We start from the raw sequence: 23,697 nt of genomic DNA, 5'->3' as shown, positions 1-23,697 counted from the left end.
CACAGGTCATAAATAATGTCTACTGCAGTGTAACGTATTTATGGCCTAATAGGCTGTTGACTGCAGGTTAAGAGGGTAGAGAGATGATAAATGAAGGGAGGGCATGTTTCTTTGACGTTACTTCCCATAGAGAGGCAGTATGGTCAAAGGTTAATAGCCGGCATTCAGCATTTTTATGTAAAATGTGACGTAACTGTACTTTTTTTTTTAGCTGAGTGAATTTTTAGGATTTTGCATTGTACTTAACACACAATTGTGTGTGTGCAACAGAAAGGTTTTTTCTATTTTATTTTAATTGACATTTATCAAACCAGGATGGTCTCGTTCATTCTAAAATGTCTTTTTTTTATACAGTGTTTGCCAAAAATATCAGCAAGAAATTAGGGAAAAGCATTCAAGATAAGGAAATAAAACACACAACGTCTGGGAAAAAAGTGTAATTACAGTCTGAAGAATCACATTAAGATTTATTTATACATGATAAAAGTAAAAGTTTTATGATAGTTTAGTCTGGCGCAATATCAGTCTGAAAATATCCTTCCAAGATTCAAAATGGAAAAACTCCAAATCTATCTTTTATGGCAGTTTTGTTGGGGAGGAGATATGACTGATTAAATTACAGTAAACAACAACTGCTGGCAACCATTAATATTACGGTTGTCAAGGCGGATACAGTGTTGTTACTGGAATTTAATGTGTCATAACTTTACTGGCACAATAAAATATTGAAAATAGATATACTTTATAGAACATATTTAGACCAACAATTTAAAAGTAAAAAAAAATTACTTTTGTTGTTAAATGTATATTTTTACTTATTTTTAAAATTTTGACACATTTTGTTATTCAGTTTTTTAAAGACCCTCACATTGCCAATTATATCTTAGCTCCAGCTTTGAAGAATACCATTATTACATTTACAATAAATCAAAGCAGGTGTGTCACTGTAATATCCAGACACTTATCACTGTTATAAAAAAAAATCATGCCCGCTTCACGTTCACTGGTAAACGTGCCAGCAGCCACCAGGAAACTGGAAAGACTTCGTGTCAGAGATCGGTCAGTTTCATCATGCCATGTCACACAGGCCATAAAAGAAAAGTCCAAAGATCAGGAAGATGCTGAACAAATAGGCTGGACGAGTAGCGGTAGCTGCCCAGTCTACGCCAACCAGCAGAGCTGCACCAACGCTCACCTCAGACGACAGGTAAGACATGATGAATATCAGGTTATGTATGATATACTGTATATATCTAAGGGTCATATGACTGGACATATTTAAATATTTATGATGCTTTATATATTTTTAATAGAAATTAAATAATTATTGAATTATTTTCTCTGTTTTTTTTGACCCAGTGTTAGTGTTTTATTTTATTTATTTTTTATTTATTTAATTTTTTACTTTTTAATATTAACTTATTTATAATTTTAATAGTTTCATTTTAAAATAAAACATGGTTATTTTAACACAGTGTTAGACACAAGATGCTCAAGTTTTACCATAAAATTCTTCTTATTAAAGTTATTATTACATGTATACATTTAAGAAGAGTAAATTATAACAGTTTGCAAACATATTTTAGTTTGACTGAATAACCCAACAGTAATATCAAAATTACACTGATACTGTCAGAACAAACCCTTTAATGTTAACCCATTATTGAATAGTTGCTATATTAACCCAAATTAACCAAAAAATCCAGTGCTTTATAGTGTGTAGTTACTTTATATTTCCACTTTTTATTGCTAGAGAAAATGTATTGTAAATGTGTTTAGTTATCAAACATGTCATCTTTTTCATGCGTTCTCTTCACCACAGACGTGAGGACGCCACCGTGGAGATGAAGAGTATCCTGAAAACCAACAAAAGTAGGTTTTTATTCAATCACTGTCATCCATTGCCACTTTTCTAGTGGAGGGAGATAATGTGGCATCATGGAGCTTCAATCAAACTTTCATAAATGTTTATATATATCATTCATGGATGAAGTCCAAGCTGATATTTCACCTTAATAATGGCTTTGAATGTGGTTTAAAGCCTTATGATCAAATGAAGCATCAGTAACTTATTGCTTTGATTTACTTCCTCTGTTGGAAAAGTAAATCTTCCGCTTTCCCCTCATCTTTTGGAAACTAACCATGAGAAGTGATATCAACTGTGACTCAAAAGACGTTGCTCTCTCCTGAATCTGCAGCGGCGAAATCGCTGCTGAAGTCGGAGGATGGCAGCACCACCCAGAGCAGCTCCATCGGGGCCGTACGCTGGAACCTGCCCGACGAGGACGTCCAGGCCCACAGCTCAGCCCCCACCATACCCACCAACAACGTCACCAAACACTCACAGGTACGCTACAGATCCTTGATTTTGTTGACACTTCCCTTTTGTTATTCAGTGTTTTGCCTTGAGGTTTGTGAGTATGATCAATTTCACATTTGGCTGTTTTACTTTCACAAAAACCCACTTAATTAAAAAAAAACATTTAAATATATCTCTCTATATATTTAATACTTGTTATGTTCCGGCAGCAACACCCTCGTCAGAATGGCCTCAAAGATCTGCGCAGCCTGCAGGAGTGTGTGCAGTTCATCCATCACTGGAAGGAGCAAGTCGACCAAGTTTGCAAGGTAAGACATGGTAGGGAAGAAGAAAAAAATGTGAGTCAGTGGCTCAGCAGGTACATATTGTTATTACTCATAAACAGCAGTCCGATAGTCCGATTCAGAGGGGAAAGAGCAAATAGGTTGTATAAGTGCCTGTGCACTGATATTGAGGGCTTTTAACTCTTAATTTCCTTTACCAAGATGGCGAAATGCTATGATTCTTTACCAAAATGGTGTTGCCAAGATGGAGCTCCCAACAGTGCGACATTGCGGTACTCTCTCAGTCACTTTTTACCTAGTTTTGTTGTTTTGTGGGTTTGATGGGGAGGAAAACAGTCTTCCCCTCAACACTGATACGACCAAGGAGCTAATCCCGGATTTCAGGAAGAAAGCTCTCCCCTCTGCAACCTCTGTGGATTAAAGGTACCGAGGTGGAACGGGTCGACAGCTTCAGGTTTCTGGGCCTGCACATCACCAACATCCTGAGCTGGAGTAAATACCTCGGGCGCAAGAAGGCGCAGCAGCGGCTCTATTTCATCCCTCAGCCTCTCGACCAGGCCTACAGAGGTCTCACCAAAGGTATAACTGTGTGGTATGGAAACACCACACTAAAGGAAAGGAAGGCCCTCAAGAGGACTATTAACACCACAGTGAGGATCACAGGAACGCAGCTCCCCTCCATGGACACTCACCACTACAGGAACAAACTGTGGGCCATTCTCAGAGACCCACATCATCCTGGACACTCTCTGTTTAGGTGGAAAAGCTCCAGACACCAGCTATGAAACCACTGACCAGAGAGCATCAGAATAAACAGGAAGCACTTCCACAACAGTTTCTTTTTATTTCTTTTTCTATTTTTTTTATTACTTGACTGAGAGATCCGCACAAGTATTCCAGTGCTGTGGTATACCTGTACCTGAGCAAATGGCAAATAAAGTTTTAAATCTTGAATATGGAGGCTACTGTAGGCTTGTCCGTGCAGAAAAAAAAGAATAGTTTTTTGATTCTGAGAAAAAAATGACAAAAGAAGGTGGCACAGCCCAATATGGTTGATCATTCCACCCTGTTAAAGTTAATAGCTGCAGATCAATAGTGCAAATGTGCAAAGTTTCACTGTGACATGCACAGTTACAGGTCATTGCTTTTCTTCTCAGATATGAAGCCTTATTTGGTGTTCATGTACAGGTGAAGCAGAATTTATGACGGTAGAGATTGGATAAGCATTGCTAAGGGGAATGATTATTTTGCTTGTTCATACAGAATAATGAATCGGTCAACTGATAGGACGTGTTTATTGGCTCTTTTACAGCTACATGACTCTCTGCCCTGTAGCGCTGAAGCACAGGGCTGGGACATGTAGAGTGGGTGTTAGGAGTTTTTACAAGGGGCTCATATGACTTCATCCTGGCCCTTTGGACATCTGTCAATGGAAAGCTTCCCACATGCGCCCCATTTAATGCAGATTTGGCCTGAAAATCAGCTGTAGATCTTTTCTTTAAATTAGAATCACCTAATGTCAGGTGGTGGTAATGTCACAATGAAACACCATTATGATGTGTTTGTATTGTTTTGTAAAAGGGTGAAAGTGATCCAGATGAAGGTACCAGTAAGAAAGAAGCCCAGAGTTCAGACCGGCGTACCGAGCGCAGTCTGGAGGAGAGCAGGAAACTGATCCAGGAATGGGCCAGCGAACTCCACCATGTCGACAAGGTCAGTGCTCACACCGACTGATGTGTAATCGAGTGGTAATGTCCTTAAATATATCATATCTTACTTATTGATTTTGAATCCTTAGCTCCTGTGGGAAACCCCATGGAAATCAGAGTGTCAGGAACAAGAAGATAAGAAAGATTTGGATGCCAACGAGGAAACACAGATGAGGATAATGGAGTGGGCGAAGGAGCTGCAGTCGGCCTCTGAGGTGAGGAGTCCTAAACCTAGAACTGAAAGCCCAAAGCACATTGAAAGATTTGAGTACTCTTAACTGTTAGCAGAAACCAACACCTGCAGAGGAAATGCTTGCTGCTGTCATGGGAATTTAAGTGATTATCGGTGCATTCGTGTATACAGAGCTGTGGCGTGCAGAGCGAGGAACTGGGCAAAGTGTTGCGTCTGCTGGGCCTGAAGAAGAAACGCCTTTTCAATCTGCTGCCTCTGCTGGAGCTCATCACCTGGTGTCTGCTCAAGGAAGACAGCACGGTGAGTCCCAGAGACTAACATTTTTACAGTTTCTTTAAAAGAAAAACAGGAAATAAGAAAAGAAAATGTATTTAGCAGAACTACACGTTCAGGAAATTCATATCTTTAAGAAAAACAATAATTAGCAAGTTTCTTCTGTAAAATTGTGAAAAAAAATTGATTCATTGGAAGGTCAGAATGAAACAAAAATGGTGGGAGGAGACTTGAAAGAAAAACATTTTAATTTCTCAGAAAGCCATAAAAAACAAAATTGGCTTCAGCTCAAAAACCAAAACCAAGCAGTTGTTAACGTTCAATGTCACGCCGTGCAGGCATGACCAGGTTATGAACAGCCTTTACGTAACGTCATTTGAGTGAACCCTGCTCTCCGAATGCGTGCTAAGCATCCATAAATGAACTCCTTGATCCAGTTTATGACCCTGATCTACCAACGTGCTGATAACCTACAACAATCAATGTTCTTTAGCAGATGATAGTGCGGTTTACATGAAGAAGTTCTTGAATCAAATCTGGAGGAATATTTTGTGGTTAAAACCCTGATTTGACTTTATTTCAGTTTGAGATCGGGCATGAGTACTTCACGTGACTTTCCGCAACTCCTGCACTAACAACAACCTGCTCCTTTTTGGCTTTCAAAGCATAATGAGCCTATTGTTCTGCATTATTGCCCTAATAAAGCCACGGGTCACCACAGCCACCTAAATTTAGCCATGCACTAGCAGTGAGGGAAAGAGTTTCCTGGTTCAAACAGTTCAAGAATTTGCTGTTTAAGACTAATGGTTATATCTGTAAACAACTCGGTCATAAGGAAATGCAGGAATTAATATATGAGAGTGCTGCTCCTGTGAAACACATTTTTTATCTTTCGTTTCTGTCCCTTTTAGGCGATGATTCCACAGTTATGGTTACTGGCAAAGCAACGCACCTGGAAAGCAGGACTTCCAAGATACATCCCCAACTCAGGTGTGCATTTTTAATATCTGTTTATTTGAATTTGACATCTGAATCTTAGCTTTCAAAATGACACTGATTAGCCAGAGGAGGAAGTACCATTAAAACTCATAACAGGGTGACATACTGTTGTTTAGACCACTTGTTCTCAACTGTTTTGGCTGGTGATGCCTACTTGTGAGCCCTTTTCACAGGTTGCAGGTATATCTTGTGCTCCTCAGGACGTAAAACGCTCCAGGATTTGAGAAAAATCAGAAAAAAAGAAACTTAAGTGTTATCTTGTTAATAATCTTACTCTTGACAGGGCCCCAACGCCCAGGTTGGGAACTAGTGGTTTAAACAAAGAAAATAAAACATTTCCCTCATTTAACACCTTTAGCTATATTAAAATGTATGTTTATCTATTTTCAGTTTGGAGTTGGATTTGCAAAGCAGCAGGTAAGATAAAAAAAAACCCTAATCTTTTCTCACATGCAACAGAAAAACAGCAAAAATCACATTCACAGTATGACACGCTCACTTGTGCCATCTGTCTCTCTTTCTCTTGATAGCCGATGTGATTCTTGACCCCATGACCAACCACGCCTGGCTGCAGCTGTCAGATGACCAGCGTCAAGTCCAGGAGGGCCGGTCAGAGTCCGACCTGCCTTACAGCTCGCAGCGCTTTGACAGCTGGCACGGCGTGCTGGGCTGGGAGGGCTACAGTAGCGGCCGCCACTACTGGGAGGTAGACATAGCCAACCATGGCTACTGGCGCGTGGGAGTGACCACCACCGACTCCAAGCGGCATGGCCGGTTCCCCATGACCCCAAAGATGGGTTACTGGGTCCTGTGGCGCAGCACACAGAACTTCTACGCCTGTACCAAGCCGGAGACGCCACTGCCTGTCAGCCTCGTACCAAGAAGGATGGGGATCTACTTAGACTACGAAGAAGGCCAGATCTCCTTCTACAACGCAGAAACAAAGTCTCACATCTATACCTTCAGTGGAAACTTCAGAGGGAAGCTGTACCCTCTGTTCGCCCCGCTGGATGGACGCACGCTCATGAGTATCATCCCGCCACACAAAATCTCAGTAAACTGAGAGAGATGGACCCTCATAACTGGACACTTGAAAGAATTCAATTTCAATTTAGGAACTGAGGATAAAATTGTTAAAAAAAGAAAATACAAAAAACAATTCTGCAGGAAGTTAAAGATGATATTTTTGAAAAACAAAGTAGTGTCATCAGTTAAATTAAGTGTTTAAAATCTATTTACAATCTCTTCATCTTTAGTTACAAATTGACTGTTGACACGTAGATAAAGGCTGAACTATATCAAAGTGCTGGTGATAGTGATAGTAAATAAAAACATATCCAAATACAATCATAGCACTTTAAAATATATATGCATTTCCTCAGAACAATTTTAACAATGAGAAAAACCCAAACTTTGAAGAATTGACCTTTGGTTAATCTAAAAATATTTATTTTTAAAAGTAGATTTAAATGAATAAGCTAGCCTTTAAGTATTTTAATGCCTCACCAGAAATGAATATGTTGAGTAAATTCCTACAATATCTAAACTTGTATGTGTAGACATGAAAGCGTAAACATACTGCATTTACATACATGCATGCACCTTATAATGCACTCTCAGATATACACATAATAAATGTTTTATGCACGTATCATGCTGTCTTATTTACCTTTACCTATTTTTTTCTGACTTCTTGTTACATGCACATTTCACAGTCTGAAAGAAAAATCTTAACTTAGTCAGCTATTTTTTTTACCAAATATCAAAAAAAACTCTTTGGACACACATTTCCTCAATGTTTGCCTTTTGCAAAGCTGACTTTCATGCAAGAAAATACATAACTGTGCATCACAAAGTGTAGCTGGAGTGCAAAATTATGTAACAGATTTTTTTTTGGGGGGGGGGGGGTATTGTACCATGACAGCATGAGCGGACTGGGATGGTGAGTTGTGTTTACATCAGGACTCCCTCTTACAAACCCAGGGTCCGTACGCTTCACAGTCAGCAGCAAAGAGTCTCCCACCCCCCCTCAGATCTGCACAGTCCCTGTGATCAGCATCCCACTCCACCGTCACCCTGCAAAACACACACACACACACACACACACACAGTTAGGTTCACTTGGCTGTTGGCAGTTCAGCATCTAAATCCAAATAAAACTCATCTGTATTGACATATTTAGAGTAAATGGTGATTGGTGTATAAAATACTGCTATAAAAATACATTATGACAAAGATTAAAGTTGCATGTATGTATCTGCATGTCACTGTATATATGTGTGTATATGGACCATAATAGTTGTATTAAAAGCAAATTAAACTCAATTTTATGGGGGTTGTGTGTTAATATAAACTTCAAGATTAAATATTTAATGTGTTTTCTGTCATTATGTACTTGACTCACACTACTAATGTACAGTATATTACTGGGAACTACTGCATGTATATATACAATATATATTAGAGGTAAAGATTATAATCCTGCTTTTATTCTCTTGTCTCAGATTTTATTCCATTCTATTTATGTCACTATTTTTAGATTATGTGGCTTTTTTTTTATTGTTGTTGTATTGTTGTTATTTGTTGTTATTTGTTTCTAACTTATGTCATTTGTTTTTTGTGTTTTTTGTGATGTGGATGCTTCAGTACTGCTAAAGTACTCTATCTATCTATCTACAAATAAAATTACTGCTTCAAAAACACTGGATAAATAAGTACTTTGATCACTTGTTGTATTAAACGCTGTAATGGGCTCGAATAATGTGCATGTTACCAAAATGATGTCTTAAAATCTTAAAAATAAAAGAAAAAATGAAGAAATCATTTTGTGAGCAGATTTCTTTCTTCAGCAGAGCTTTTTTCTTTCTGTTTGTTGACCTGCAGAAGATTCTCCTCTGATTGTCTTCTCCGGTGCAGTTTTCACCTCACATTCAGGTGTGCTACCCTTCTGATCTTGCATTTTAAAGACTAATGTGTCAGTGGATGTAAACTTACGGCATGTAGTGATGGACGTCGGACCCGTCCGACCACAGCCACTGACCCTCCTGCTTGGAGTCGGTCAGTCCCACCCACAGGAAGGAGAACTGACGGAACTTCTGCAGCACTCCTAGAATAAATTCCTGAGGAGGAAACGACATTTAGAGGACATTATTTCAATGCTTCTGTCTTCTCTGTACATACGACTTCTATTGCATGTTTCTCCATCCCAAAAGACGTCTCCTCTAAAGTTTCTCTTCCTGATGTTTATTCCCTTTTTTTTTGGTTAAGGGTAATTTTGTGGAGTTTTTCCTTATCAAAATCAAGGGTTTAAAGATATAAGATGTTGTATGTTGTACAGATTGTAAAGCTACTTTGTGATTCTGGGCCATACAAATAAAACTGACTTGACTTGATTGCAAGATTATATTCAAGATGAAACTGAGAAAGGTTTTAATTGAGGACCACAGAGAGCTTGTGACTATCAGGGCTGCAAGTGTGAGCTCTTCAGATCCCTTTTCTGATGCCTTGGACTTGGACTTATGGAGTGAAACCTATAGAGTGTAACGATCTTCAAACTTTGAGGTGCTGATTAGTAAAAATGTCTGAAAGTCCACATGAAACTTCATCTTTTTAAACATTATTTTTCTATATTTTGAAAAACATTAGGGCTGCAACTAGTGATTTTCATCATTATTGATAATTGTTTGGTCTATGAAATGTCAGAAAATAGTGAAAAATTACCATCACAATTCCTTGGAGTAAAAGATGACATCTTCAGATGTTTTGTTTTTTCCAACCAACAGTCAAAAACTCAAAGATATTCAGTTTAATATCATAAATGACAAAGAAAAGCATGAAATCCTCACATTTGAGAAGTTAAAAACAGCAAAAGTTTGGAATTTTTGCTTAAAAGATGACTGAGATGATTATTTGATCATCAAAATACTTCCCGTCAATCAACTAATAATTGCAGCTCTAAAACATATGTATGCTGTTTCCTAATCTTAACTTGAGCTCCATTTGATCTGGTCTTGGACTCTTAGGTGGTGTTTACTAGTAGCCCTAATGCTTCCCACAGGGTGTCACCATTAAGAAAAGTACATCTCCCCCTGCTGTGCACTGTGTTACCATCTCTGCAGAGTCTTTGATCACCACCAGGCTGCTGTTGTGTCGCTGGCAAAACTCGGCGCTCTCATTCCACTGACGATTCTCCTCAAGTCCCCTTGAGAGGAAGTAGCAGTGACCCCTCCACCACCGCCAGCCGTCGGGACACAAATTACACCTGGAGTCTACACACAGCAGGATAGGAACACTGATGAGAGCTAATACTCCAGCTCTTTGTTGTTTTAAACAAATGAAAGTGGGATACAGTAGGTTTTTGGTAAGATAATAAGTGAAGAATATGTCTTACTGACAAAATCCAGTGGGCTTGAGACGGTAAAATGTTATATTTAGCAGATGTGTGTGTGAGAGAAAATATAAATCACCTTGAGTAGCAGCGTGGAGCATCAGGTTCAGATCACTTTGTTCTTGCTGGCACTGCTGTAGTTGCTCCATCAGTTCTGCAGCTTTAGAGGTCTGATCCGCTTCTGGTGACGCTGTCCACTGGACTGATAAAGGAATTTTATTACACAGGTTTTACAAAGTCAGACTGACGGTTCATTTTTAAGATTAAGTTTGTGTGATTTCAACAAGAAATGTCTGACAATGACAGGAAATGATGTTAGATGGAGCTACAGACGAACGTGACTTTAAGGAGCCCGCACGTGCACACGGGTGTTTTCACTTATTTTGATGAATTTGATTTTTGCTCAGTTAGAGGTTGAGCTTATAGCTCTTCTGAAATAATGTGAAACCACCAAACTACATGGACCAATATGGTGCAGTCAGACTGAAATTTGTAGAGAGACTGACCTCTCATCGAGGAAATTATGTTTGTTTATATTCATGTTTTATAACTGCGAGGCAAAGTAATACAAGAAACAGAGAAGAAGAGGTGATCTGTGACTGGATACTAACAGTGAAATGTCTGATAAACGCTGGTTTCATATTATTATCGTGCTAGTAATTCTGCCGGAGTTTAGATTTACAACCCTAACCATGCTATTTCCTGTCCCTGTTCCTCTTGGCCACGCCGCAGAATGTTAATGTCTAACTTCTCCCGCCCTATTAGGTGCAATAAAACTAATAAGAGGGTCAATCAATCACATTTTGAACATGACCGCACAGTCCTGAGAAGAGGTGTAATCAGGCAACAGATGTGAAAACACTTGTGTGGGTGAACTTTGACTTAAATTGAGATGTGAACAAAGACAGTCATGAGATGAACATACAACTACATGCAAAAGTGATAAAACATGTTCACACTTAGAAGACATTAGAGGATGCAGTGAAACTTAACGGTGTGTAAATACATTTTTAAAGGCATATTGAGATTAAACTAGTTTTATAAAGCTTCATATAAATACACTGAAAACATATACATACTGTATATAACATGTTATATGTTTAGGTCTGCATGTTTTTCTATTTCACATTTATACTCACCAAATAACATCAAAGACAAAATAAGTCCCATGACCAGGATTATTGTTGTTATAGCAACAGCCACTCCAGTGGTCCGATGACAAGTGTGACATGATCCTGCATGTGGTAAAAAAAAAAAAAAATTAAAAAAGGTTTTCTGGGACATATTTCAACCTGATGTCTCTTTGATCAACATACATTCATTTTTAAAGTGAAGTTTCCAATAAAATGATCATTTACGCTGTCATCATTGCAACCTTTTTTAACTTTCAACTTATATAAAATATTATCTATGTATCCTTGTTAAGAATCAGACCAAAAATATTAGTTTTTGTATACTTTTTGAATCTTTGATGCCTCTGAAAGGCCCTCAACATCTTACAGTAGGTTTATTATTCAAATTCTCTAAAATGCTGAGAATGTAATCAGTGTTTATTGCCTATATACAGTAAATACTGTATGTAGACCATCACCTTTTAACCTCTGATGACTCCTTAAGATAAAACTGACATTTTTTCAGAGGAGGAAAAGTAAAGTTGGACTTTGAAACCAGAGAAACTATAGTTTTGCTTGTTATTGCTGCGCAGTCAGATGATGAATCTTCTACTTACATCACTGTCACTTTAATCCTTGCTGATCCGAAAAGTGTCCCATTTTTCTAAAGCTTCATCTTTCTGCCTCACATAGTGATGAATAATTAGAGCCGCTCAGAACTGTTGATTTGAAAGAGACAGGATTGGCCAAAAAGTTGGCGAAGATGGAAATATTCGAAGACGACACCCTCTCCGTGTGGAAACTGTTCTTGTTTTTTAAGCTTGTTTGATCATTTTTATTGGATTTATGTTACTGTTCTTGCAAAACAACATGTATCAAACAAGTATCAAAGTTATTTTCATTGTAAGTAAATCTACCGATTGTTTTCTCACTAAATCAATTAGTCTAAATTGCCCGTCACAAGTCCCTAGATGTCATGGTTATTTTTCAGAATTTCTTGTTTTGTCTGCTCAACAGTTCAAAAAGTTAAGTAGCTTATTATCATAGAGTGTTAAACCTCAAAATATTCACACAAAAGTACAGTTTATTTACAGTAGTCGTGCTATGGTATGCTTTTAATAACTAACCTCCAGATGTTTCCCTCTTGGTATCATCTTCCTGGCTCAGAGACAAATCCATCCTGCTGCTTGATGCTCTTTGCTCTTTTTACTTCGACTGTTTAACACTGTTTTTGACTCGTGATTACATTTTCACGCATCTAGTTGATCAAAATGTGACCAGTCCACCCCTTCCTCATATTATAGCCGCTCTCCTCAACATGGGAGCTAAAATAAGCCCCGAATTGACTTATGAGCACTTAACAGAGGAAGCTGGCAGGGTGTGCTGAAACATAGCACGTTTGGTTATTATGCTACCATCGGACGCTCGAGTGGTTATACGCGTCACATTTGCATGCATGTTGTGTTATTGCAGAAATGCTTCACTGGAAGCAGTGGTGGAAAGTAACGAGTATTTCCATTTGATGCTACTTTATACTTCCTCTCCACTTTATTTCAGAGGGAAATATTGTACTTTCTACTCCACCACATTTATCTGACAACTTTAGTTACTTTCAGATGAAGATTTGACACAATGGATAATATAACAAGCTTTTAAAATACAATATAGTGTTAAAGATGAAACCAGTGGTTTCCAACATTTTTGGCTTTTGACTTCTTACAAAAAGCAGTGTGTAGTTGGGGTCACATTTCAGATGTCTATAAGTTGTTAACAGCTCCACCAAATAGTGATTTTTCCCTCTAAACTTCTCACATGGTTTCATTTCAATAAATGTTAAAAGGATCCAATATTTCACCAAAAATCAAAGATTAGAGAAAAAGTCCAAAAACTGAAAACTGATTTGTGTATCAGAACTTTGTTTTTTCTTCTTCTCTCTCCCATTAATCATCTCAAGACCCCTCAGGTTTATCTGGTGACCCTTTGGAGGGGCCCAACCCCTAGTTTGGGAACCGCTGGACTGAACTAGCTAACAAGCTACAACAACAACATGCTGCTCTAACACTGACGCTTCAGTATTAATCTAATGATGTCACATATATTGATATATCAGTCAGAGGGACCAACCCACTGCAATAATTTAACTAGATAACTTCCGTATGTGTTTATCTGCTGACCTGACCTGCTCTGTCTACTGCTTATCTATTGATTATCTTCATAATCAAACAAAGCCATCAGGTCAATCTGATTCTCACTTTGAGGTGTAATAAAGTTGGTTTCTTTTTGATTTAACAAAAAAAGCTAAAACTGCAACTGTTAAGAGTTTATTTAAGCATAGTTGATGAAAAATATTTTCTCATTTACAGCTTGGAAGAAGCAGGAGAGTTAGTGTAAAACATACATAAACACAGTTTTTAGTGTGTTAGTATTGTTATTCTATCAAATGAATGTTCGACGACTTTTATAAGGACTGTGTGATGTAAAATCAGCTGGAAAAATAAATGATTTCCAACAAAGAAACAATCCCTTAAAAAAACTTGACTTTTTAATTGTTTAATTGTTTCTTTAGTCAGATAAGATGCATATATGGAAGCCCATTTCTGCCTGGAAAATTTAAAAAACTTAAAGGTAGACATGATGAAAATACAAATGCTCATGGTTTATTATCTTATAAATTTATTTAGTTTCATAATTTTGGACTTATTGAATCAAACTGTTGACCTACTAGCTATTAATTTTGACTTTTACGTGTGTATTTTTACTTTGTCATGACTTTCTTTTTTTTTTTTTTCTTCCTGATATGGGCTCCCATACACAAAAACCAACAAGAAAAAAAAAGTAATAAAGTAAATGTAAAGAAGCAATAGTATTAAATATATTGTAAACAGTACTTCTGAAAAATATTTATGATTATAATTTTGAATATGAAACACGGTCAGTTGATGCATATTTGATGAACTGTAACTAGATTTAAAACCACACCAAACAAAATGATAACTCTTATTCCTACTGACTAAATATCACACACACAGCTGCTTGATATTCTATTTTCTGAGCAGCAGTACGCTGCCAAAAGCTTTTAGCATGAACATGTTGACATTATGTTTCTATTGTCCCTGAGTTTCCAGTCATCCGCGCCAGGGTCCAGTTAATATTGTCCCCCAACACACTATGGAAATGTTGTGTCAACTGCATCAAAACAAACACAAAAACACAAAAATGAAGAAATCTGTTAATAGACAATGGAAGATATCTGTTAAAACACATTTCCCCAAGTGGTGACTGACATACCTCTTCAAACACATGTTTCTTTGTGCCGTTTCTATCACAGAGCAGAGACTCTTTTGAAGAGCACATCATAGACAGAGTGATCTCCCTAAAGTCAGCGACTGGGGAACAAACAGAGTGTTAGATGTGTGACGAGGAAGCTAGAACAAGCTATGCTCATGCTGTAAAATTTGCAAATGGAGGAATGAATAATAGTTACCAGTTATATATAGTACAAACTGTATAAATACTTCCAAAGAACATCTCACAGTTGTCATAAAAGACCACAGTGGTGAATTTGCATGTTTGGCTCGTTAACTCCAAGTGTACCGCAAACATGAATATAAGAGTTTATATGAAGATAATGTGAAGCTTCGGCCATCCAAATGAGTCAAAACAAGTAGATATCTTTTAAGGTTACTGTCTTTTTAGTGCCAAATTCCCCGTTTGTGTTTTTTACTGTAAAAAAGACTGTAAATGTGCCAGATGTCCACTTTATTTGACTAACTTAGACTGCTGAAGCCTCATAAAAGCTTCAGATAAACTTTTACGTACATTTTTGCTAAAAATTACTGTTCCTCATCCCTTACATTGAAAGCACATTTGAAGTGGATCTTTTAATAGCCAGATTTCCATATCAAAGTCGGACTCAAAACACTAGTATCTAGTAGCTCTTTTGAAAATTCTTGTTGCATAAACGCAAGTTTCAACACTCAAGAATGGAGAGTTGGTGCCAAACTACAACCTTTTCAATAAATAACCACCAAATTCTTTTTCATGTTGGCTTATTGTTTGTCGTCTCAGTTGATTTCCCAACAACAGAGTGTGTGAATGTAACGTTTTTGAATAGCTGACTCTCGAACCTCAGATGTTGGAGTTTCTCAAGAACATCTCTACCAGTTTGTTTTAACTTAACTGACACTAATGAAGAAAATCAGTCTGGAAACTTATGGAAAGCTCTGGAAAATGTAATGTTTGTAGGTCAGAGTGTCTCACCTGTATAATGTATCTTAGATGCAGGCTCGCTTAGATTGTTAGCGCGTGTTCGTACTTCGAAGTCATACTTGGTCCCTGACTTTAAAGGACCTAATATGATGCTGGTTTCGTCTTTCACATAAACAGTCCAATTCTGGCCCCAGAAGCTGGAGTTGACAATGACTCTGTAGTTGGCAGTCGCTGTGTTATTAGGGGCCGTCCACGTGAAGTTCACATGGGTTGCATTGAGATTTGTGACATTGGGGTTAGTAGGCGGCCGCGGCACTAAACAAAGACAAGAGAGAGAAAATGAGGCAGTGATTTATCATATTATCTTGCAGTTTAAAGACTTTCGTGGTAAAAATGTTTTCAATCAGGGAAAATAATGAGAATGACTCATTTTAAAGTTATGATCTGTACATTTTTTTCATGAAATCAAGCCCTGTTTTTGACACTATTCATTTTGGTATCTTTTTAGCAAGAGCCATTTGAAGTATTTACATTCTGTAATTACTTTACACTTTATTAGACCAGATGCTTATATTTTTATTTATGTATTTCTGACAAAGTAGCTGGTCAAGGAGTGCTTACTGTAGTATTAAACTGCACTTGCTGCGAACACGGTATTTGCAGGTGTTACCAAATCAGTCATGACCGAAATCTGAAGAGTTATTTCGTTAAAACACACAAGTGGGGGAAATACAATGAAAGTGACTCACAGGTGAAGACAGTCTCTGACACTGGTGAGCTGCTGATATGTCCGCTAATACTGGAGACCGTCACTTTGTACTTGGCTGCGCTCTTCAATGTGTCAAAGTTCGTGTATTGTTGTGTTACGTTGCCCACGTGTTGATTTTGGCCATCAAGACAGAGCTTAACATTGAAAAATGAACAATTGCCCGAAGGATATTCCCAACTGGCATTGATGTAGTCAAATCCTGCCTTCAATTTCAGGTTTGAAATCGGTTCAGGTTCTATGAGGGAGTCACAAAGTCAGATTATTGATATTCAGCACAGCAGGAGAGAGTGTTTGTTCTCTTTCTGTCAATTATGGATTTCTCTCCCCACCAACATAAGCAGTAAATGTCAAGAGCATGAATCCAAAGTTACCAGTGTAGTTGACCACCGTCACTTTGTCTCCCTCCACAGTGTCATTGGCCAGTGCCACCACGCTGAGCGTTATTTCTGTGCACGTCGGCAGCCCGGTTACATTAATTTCTTTTTTATCCGTAAGTAATGGTCTGTTTGGAAGAGAAACAGTTAGTGATTCAAACTGCTGCTGGCAAAGCCAACCATGCATCTCCACAGTGACACGTTTTCAGAAATTAAAAGATTTATTACAAGTTGTTACAACAATTTGTGTTGTATCAGTCTCATATGTACATCGCTTTGGATAAAAGCGTCTGCTAAATGAAAAATGTAAATGTAATGTAATGTAACTCGTGTCTGATTTTCATAGTTCGGGTCATCATTCCTATTGCATTTCCTAGCATTGCTCAAATTAAGTTGATCATACCAGTTTTAAATAAACTCAAAGTTAGACATATTTGGAAGAGAAAATAAAGGCGAACAGTAAAGTTATAACCCAAACCGTGCGCTTTGAACATCCATCACGGTTTACAGATTACCAACTTCTGGTTCAACTTTGATCCACTGTAGCTGTACACATTTTTGGTGCACTCACTTTCAGTTTTACCACCAAATGAAGTGGATTATAGATAATCATGTTCATCTTTTTGCCTTGTTTACAATCTGCATGATCGTCTGAGTGCTCGTGATTCTTCCCATTGGATTTTGTTTTAGCTGTATCATCATGTTCCCACACCTCAGGAACTACTTTGGTGAGTATTATTATCACTGATAGAAATTATAGCAAATACAAATAAACTGTAAGGCCATCTGAGGTCAGGAAAAAGACTTTTTATAAGGGAAGGAACAAGTGTTTTGTGAGTCCAACACAACCAGTTGAACTCCAACCAGCGCTGAACCAGTTGAATTCCAGTGCTTGTGAAACGGATGTAGTGATGTGTGATTTAGGTTAAACTTTGTTTATACAAATCTTAGATAGACTTAGTGTCTAGAGCCATGTGGCGGTTATTTGAGCTAAATGCTAATGTCAGCATACTAACAGGCTCACAACGAAAATGATAACATGCTAATGTTTAGTAAATATCATTCTAACTAAGTTCACCAGCTTAGTTATCATGTTAGCATGCTAATTAGCATTTAACACAACATACGGCTGAATCTGGTTATGAGTTTTGTAGGTATTTGGACATAAATCAAAGTATTTGATTATAGTAAAAGTCAAGGTATCACCAAAGTTATTGAGATTTATCCTAAGTGGAACCAAATTTCATGGCAATCCATCTGATAGTTGTTAAGATATTTCAGTCTCGACCAAAGCGATGGACTGAATGACAGGCCTACAGCCATGCTGCCAGCATGCGTAAAAACAAACATCACTGTAAATATACCTGAATTTAATTAAGTAAATAAAGTCTGGACTATTCATCTACAAACACATACTCTTTAGTGTGAGCCATCACCCGGAAACCTGTGTAATTTCCTTTGGGCGGATCCCACTGAAGCAGCATTGAGTGTTTGGTACTGTCTGACACTTTCAGGTTGGTCACTTTCCCGGGCTCTGAGAGAGAGAACAAACAGACAAATGAGAAACGGTTGCGACATCATTTTGCACACTGCTTTCGCTGCTCTGTAGTCTGTAGAGAAAAGTGCAAGAGGTGTAACATACAGCTTACTTAGCTACATCTCTCCTGTCAGGCATTATAACCATTTTATGTAATATCAACTCACTGGTATATGTTGCTCTGTCAGTTGCTTTGCTCAGTTTAGGATTGTCTTTGTCGATTCCTGAGTAGACTTTGAATGTGTAGAGCCTTCCAGGTATCAAGTTGGTGATGTTTGTGGGTGCTGTGGAAATGTTCAAATGCTTATCCAGGTACTCGACTTGATAGAATTCCACGTTTCCATCTGGTTTGCTCCAGTTCAGGAAGACAGAGGTTTCTGTCACCTTGACGACGTCAATGGATTTGATTTTGTTAGGTACTGAAAAAAAAAAGAGAGATGTAATCAGGGTTTATAAGCGTGTTATATTATTTTCTGCTTTTCATAAAAAGCAAATAAAGTATCTGGGAATTTATCAGTGCATATTTTGATTTTTAAAATAGGAGTGAACATCTGATCGATAAGACAGGAATCAATTAGAAAATGTATTAATTTATAGATAAAAAACGATTTGCAGTGAAATCTTCTCTCCTCACCTGCTATTATTGAAAGGATTTTCTGAACTTTGCTTGTTTCTAGAAACTGTGTTGATCAGTTTTCTCTTGCAGCGCGAAAAAAACAACTTTAGATGAGTGAAAATCTGGATGTTTGAACTCATCTACATCAGTAAATCCCATAAATATCACTGTGTAATGACTCTCATGAATATGTGGTATTAAAATTATGAATAAATTATATCCCTTGAGCCAATAAGATTTAGTCAATTGGGTGGAAAAAAATAATTTATGCTTGAAACATTCGTGAAGAAAAAAGATGGAAAATGGTCATGTGGCCTTCAGACATGTTGTGCGCTCATGTTGATGTTTTGTCTCAGAGTATAAATAAGCAACTTACTTATCTTGCTCTAGTTGAATCTGAATAACTGTAATCTTAACAGCTAAAACGATTGTCAGCTGCCGAACTCACAGGTGTGGATGTGGCGCTGCTGTGGGTTGAGGTCTCTCCCACACTTCACAGGGAACACCTTGATTACGTAGGGGGTGCCTTCTGTCAGGTTTTCAAAGACATGCATCATATCAGTTGCGTTGGCTGTCAGACTCTTGTCACCTTGGATTTCTACACGGTAATGGCTGATGTCACCAGGCGCTTCCAGCCATGTGAAGCTGACGCTGGTGGAAGTCAAGTCGGTCACGTTGACTTTACCAATGAAAATATCTGTGTTTGGAAATAAGACAACGATTGTGACGGGGAGGTAGAAATACACAGAAAAGGAGTAAAAAAAGCTGCAAAACTTGAGTATATAATACTGAATAAAACGGAGCACATCATGGATTAGATGATAAATCAATACAAGTTGTACATTTATCCTCTAATTTATAAATTAGTGTGGACAACTTCAGTAATAAGGTCATTTTTCATATTGCCCTGCATGTAAAAGCAAAAAATAGACATGTATCCCCTTTTTTTTTTTTTTTTTTTGGCAGGCTGAAAATTGAGCCATATTTAAATCAGTGTTAGATTTAATGGTTAATTTTAATCCTAGATAGCAGACAATGCAGGATACTACTTATGATTACTTATCTCATAGTCATATATAAAGTATATATAAATGAAGGCTGTGTTGCAAACTCGAGAGCTGTGGTTGCCGGGTCCGTTTTGATTTTGTATCTCTTGATGTATGGAGGATGAAATATGTCGTATTCATAAATAAATAAGTGGCAAGAAAAAAAAACAAAACAAAAAAAACAACAGAACCAATTTGGCTGAAATTGAAGTGCTGCCTTAAAAAAATGGGTGACTTCCTTTAAACCGAACAAAGTTACTGCATCATCACCAAAACTAGGTGATGATATCTGTAGAGAGATGCGTCATTTTGAAAAACCCAAACAATATCTTTGTGAAACTGTGGAATTATCTTATAATAAATCTAAGAAAAATAGATGTAAAGAACAATGGGATTTACATTTGCATGTATGGTTGTATTTTAGAATACCGTTTTAACATTAAAGTAGGGAAAATTAATATAAATAAAGGTAGATTTAATTTAAAAGATACTCTTTGGGTGCAGTGCTGAGACTGGTGCAACCTCATTGTCACATATTTTGGTTATTTTTGAACTGTGTGAGATAAACTAAACTCAAAGTGGCTTTAAATGAGTCCTACCTTCATAACAAATAAAACGCAGAGGCTCTGAGCAGTTTCTTACAACCCAAGCCCCAAAGCTGAGCATGGCCACACAAGAGTCTTCATCGTTGTCCTCATCGATGTTGAGTACCAGTGGTATTATATCTGAATTACAAGTTGCTTCTTCTGACGTCTGCGTGCTCATCGGGGGTGGAGCTGAGGTTTTATCAGAGGTTGTCATTTCTGAGCGCGGCGTCTCCGAGGTCATGGTGGATGGAGCTGAGGTGTCATAAGAGGTTGTCATTTCTGAGTACGGCGCCTCCAAGGTCATCGCAAATGGAGCTGAGGGGTCATCAGAGGTTGTCATTTCTGAGTACGGCGCCTCCGAGGTCATCGTGGATGGAGCTGAGGTGGCATAAGAGGTCAACACTTCTGAGTATGGCGTCCTCGTGGTCATCGTGGATGGAGCTGAGGTCATATGAGAGGTTGTCATTTTTGAGTAGATGCAGGAGCATCTGCACCCATAGACTCTGGCTATCTTTGGCCAACCAGGGTACCAGTTCTGGAAGGTGAGGGGATCCTTGTTGGCCCAGTGGGTCCAGTGCATACTGGAGTTGCTGGTGGAGTTGCCGGTGGAGTTGCTGAAGCTCTTGCGGAGGCCGATCCAGTAGTCAGAGGTGAGATCCTTGGCGATGGCCTGGATGTTATCAGGGGTCAGTGTTACCAGGTCTTTGAAACAGACCTGACAGGATGTGAAAGGCTACAGTTAATCTCTTATGTTTAATACGCTTAAAGAATTTGAATCTTTTCAGATTCTTTATTGGATCTACTTGGGTTTAGCTTTTGAACAAGAGCTTTAAGTAGTTTTAGTCAGACCAGACAGACATTCATGGTTCCCAGAAGATGAATCCACCTGTCCCCTGACTTGGTTCAAAGTGAAATATCTATAGGATGATATTTGGTCCAGACAATTAAAGTTCCCCACAGGATGTATTAATTATTTTAGTGAGAAGTAACTTCCTGGAGTCTAGTTGTCACCTTGATGTTGCCAGACAACCAGGAGAGACTCAAGAAAGTCCTGGTCAAGAGATAGTCCTACTCGTAACCCCTACTGTCATTTTTAAACTTTTTACATTTTTAAAACTGGTTTTTGTACGGATTTAAGGAGATACAACATCATAATTGTTTTTTGAGCTTTTGAGGTGCTGGTAGCTGGAATTTGTTACCTTTGGACAAATCCAGGCCAGGGCCCCATCCCAGCCCAAACCCCCTAATCCTGACCCTCAATTCAGTACGATATCAGTTTTTACTGTACTGTATAATTAAACGCAGCCCCCCCAACCACACACACACACACACACCTTAAAGATAAAAAATCATGACCTCATCAGCTTTTTTTTTTTTACATTCTGGCCTCAAGTTTCAACATCCTCGTGTACATTAACCCGCCATCCATGTTTTACCTGGCAGTGATTCCTGGCATTATCCCAGGGGAGAGTTTGGTCCTGGTGGAAGTACTCTCGACTTGCGACACTGCACATCAACAGCAGAGCTGAAGTGAAACATACAGACAGGAGTCAAAAGTTATTCTATAGTTTTCTCTAATCTGTCAGCAACTGAACAAATTTCTACCATTAACCAACAAACAGATTATTTACTATACTCAACAGTGAGAATTTGAGTTTTTCAAAACTGGCAGTAATATTTTAGACATAGCTTCAAATTAACTGTATCTTGCACCCTAATTAAATTATCCATGATATCCTTTTATGTTTGACTTGCAGACAATTTTACGGAGCCCCTGACATTCCTCAGTCTGGACTCAAACGGATGACCCCAGTGTTTGAATTACTAGAATAATTTAGTGAGAATGTTTACATAGTTAACAAATCTGCTAGACTGCCAAATTAGCTTCAATTTTTGAGTAAGGGCCCTTTAATTCCAAAATCTTACAGTACTGTAAGATTGTTGGTTCGGACAAAATAATTGATCTAATCTCTACATATTCGTAATGTGACAGGCGCATCAGAAGAAAGCTTGAATAAAAAAAATGTAAAAACTCCTAAAATGTGTCTTGATTTCTGCTGGTATGATTATTATTCATGTTTCAGTTTCCTCAATTTTCATCAAGTATACCGAAGACGTCACCTGGAGACATTTTCTGCACCAAATAAGTAGTTTAAATGAAAAAAAACCAAAAACAACTAGATTTACAGCCCTGAACTTTGACCTTAAAAAGTGCTGCATACGAAATGACAACAATCACCATTAAGAAAACTCACCCCAACAACTTAAAATACTGATTTTAACCTGGAAAGATAACTTTCCCATGTTGGTTTCCAGTGGATCCTACACAATGTCACCAGATCACAGCTACTGTACTGACAAGAAACAACAGGTATCAAACAATATAAATATATTTCAACCAAATCCAAAAATATTTTTAGAAAATTGTACTGAAGTTGACATGTCACTACTCACCGAGGTGCATCCTCTGATCTGTTGCTCTCAACAGAAGGAAATGATCTCTCGGTATAAGATGAGATCATATAAAACACAAAACACACCTCTTCCAATAACAGGTAATAAAACAGCACATTTGACTAGCAGCACAAGGCTCCATTCAACTCAGGTCAGATGACTACCCATCAACCTGGTTTTGCAGAAATGCAAAGGCAAAATAAACAACATTTGCATATGTTGTATTAACAGAGGACAAGGAACAGTTTCACTTTACGCATTTATTTTTTCCTTAGAGCTTTAATTAACAAAATGAAAAATTAGTACAAAAAAAATCCATGAAAAAAAAAAAAGACAATGAAAAATAGAAATACCTCTTTTAAAAAACTAAGTTCCCATAATAATCTATACGGATACAGAAATAAAAACAAAGAAATGCCTTAAAGTAGTTTTTTTTTTTTTTTTTTGGCAGTGTAAAAAAAAAAAAGAAAGTGGTTATATTAAAATGACAGACGGGTCACAACAAAATGAAGTGCTGGGGCAAACTAATTAATGACACAGTGATTTCTTTTTAAGGCCTGATAAGAACTAAACTACGTCCCTCCTTTAAAAGAACAGGGGATTTAGCTTGTGGGGTGATCCAGCCAGCCCCTCGGCCACCAAATCTAGTGTTGATTTTAACAAAAATAACAACAGTAATTGTTCCCTGCGAACAGCATCACCGCCATGGAAGAAGTGACACTAATGAGTTTCAGTATCCTTGGAAATAAAAAAAGAAATAAACTTACAGCTTTGTGATGAAAATAAAATTTTAAAAAATGGGAGTAAAAAAAAAAAAAAAAAAAAAAA

General features: G+C 37.8%; 3 protein-coding genes across 3 annotated transcripts; 1 reads left to right on the top strand and 2 right to left on the bottom strand.

Annotated features, from left to right (window-relative positions):
- Positions 1-1,113: 1,113 nt before the first annotated feature.
- On the top strand, positions 1,114-6,859 carry si:dkey-219e21.2 (nuclear factor 7, brain). The gene is made up of 10 exons (XM_067580098.1): positions 1,114-1,207; positions 1,823-1,872; positions 2,199-2,347; positions 2,530-2,628; positions 4,186-4,317; positions 4,403-4,528; positions 4,678-4,806; positions 5,691-5,769; positions 6,169-6,195; positions 6,309-6,859. Exons 2-10 carry the CDS (start codon positions 1,845-1,847, stop codon positions 6,839-6,841), a joined length of 1,302 nt encoding a protein of 433 aa, XP_067436199.1. The 5' UTR covers positions 1,114-1,207; positions 1,823-1,844; the 3' UTR covers positions 6,842-6,859.
- Positions 6,860-7,677: 818 nt separating this feature from the next.
- On the bottom strand, positions 7,678-12,888 carry LOC137174669 (CD209 antigen-like protein C). The gene is made up of 6 exons (XM_067580099.1): positions 12,405-12,888; positions 11,305-11,400; positions 10,245-10,367; positions 9,886-10,046; positions 8,773-8,897; positions 7,678-7,854 (listed from the first exon to the last, which is right to left on the bottom strand). Exons 1-6 carry the CDS (start codon positions 12,454-12,456, stop codon positions 7,737-7,739), a joined length of 675 nt encoding a protein of 224 aa, XP_067436200.1. The 5' UTR covers positions 12,457-12,888; the 3' UTR covers positions 7,678-7,736.
- A 697-nt stretch (positions 12,889-13,585) lies between these two features.
- On the bottom strand, positions 13,586-23,034 carry LOC137174838 (fibronectin). Its single transcript, XM_067580322.1, has 12 exons — positions 22,863-23,034; positions 22,671-22,764; positions 21,852-21,940; positions 20,428-21,130; positions 19,231-19,479; positions 18,334-18,585; positions 18,046-18,163; positions 16,627-16,757; positions 16,236-16,490; positions 15,538-15,801; positions 14,566-14,663; positions 13,586-14,463 (listed from the first exon to the last, which is right to left on the bottom strand). The coding sequence occupies exons 2-12, from the start codon at positions 22,717-22,719 to the stop codon at positions 14,374-14,376; spliced, it is 2,298 nt and encodes a 765-aa protein (XP_067436423.1). The 5' UTR covers positions 22,720-22,764; positions 22,863-23,034; the 3' UTR covers positions 13,586-14,373.
- Between the last annotated feature and the right edge of the window lie 663 nt (positions 23,035-23,697).

The sequence above is a fragment of the Thunnus thynnus genome, chromosome 22 (assembly GCF_963924715.1).
Source record: "Thunnus thynnus chromosome 22, fThuThy2.1, whole genome shotgun sequence".
In the NCBI taxonomy this organism is placed as follows: Eukaryota; Metazoa; Chordata; class Actinopteri; order Scombriformes; family Scombridae; genus Thunnus; species Thunnus thynnus.
Note: the sequence above shows the minus strand (reverse complement) of the source record. Positions and strands in the feature narration are given on the sequence as shown.

What these genes read in the sequence shown, in the direction of transcription:
- LOC137174669 (XM_067580099.1), bottom strand. Translation starts at nt 12,456, where the DNA reads ATGGATTTGTCTCTGAGCCAGGAAGATGATACCAAGAGGGAAACATCT. An exon ending in CAAGAGGGAAACATCTGGAG is followed by an intron (nt 11,401 to 12,404) that starts GTTAGTTATTAA and finishes TACCACATGCAG; the next exon opens with GATCATGTCACACTTGTCAT. An exon ending in TCAAAGACTCTGCAGAGATG is followed by an intron (nt 8,898 to 9,885) that starts GTAACACAGTGC and finishes TTTCCTCCTCAG; the next exon opens with GAATTTATTCTAGGAGTGCT.
- LOC137174838 (XM_067580322.1), bottom strand. Translation starts at nt 22,719, where the DNA reads ATGGGAAAGTTATCTTTCCAGGTTAAAATCAGTATTTTAAGTTGTTGG. An exon ending in ATGCCAGGAATCACTGCCAG is followed by an intron (nt 21,131 to 21,851) that starts GTAAAACATGGA and finishes ACATCCTGTCAG; the next exon opens with GTCTGTTTCAAAGACCTGGT. An exon ending in GTGATGGCTCACACTAAAGA is followed by an intron (nt 16,758 to 18,045) that starts GTATGTGTTTGT and finishes TCTTCCAAACAG; the next exon opens with ACCATTACTTACGGATAAAA.
- si:dkey-219e21.2 (XM_067580098.1), top strand. Translation starts at nt 1,845, where the DNA reads ATGAAGAGTATCCTGAAAACCAACAAAA. An exon ending in ACGTCACCAAACACTCACAG is followed by an intron (nt 2,348 to 2,529) that starts GTACGCTACAGA and finishes ATGTTCCGGCAG; the next exon opens with CAACACCCTCGTCAGAATGG. An exon ending in TGCTCAAGGAAGACAGCACG is followed by an intron (nt 4,807 to 5,690) that starts GTGAGTCCCAGA and finishes TGTCCCTTTTAG; the next exon opens with GCGATGATTCCACAGTTATG.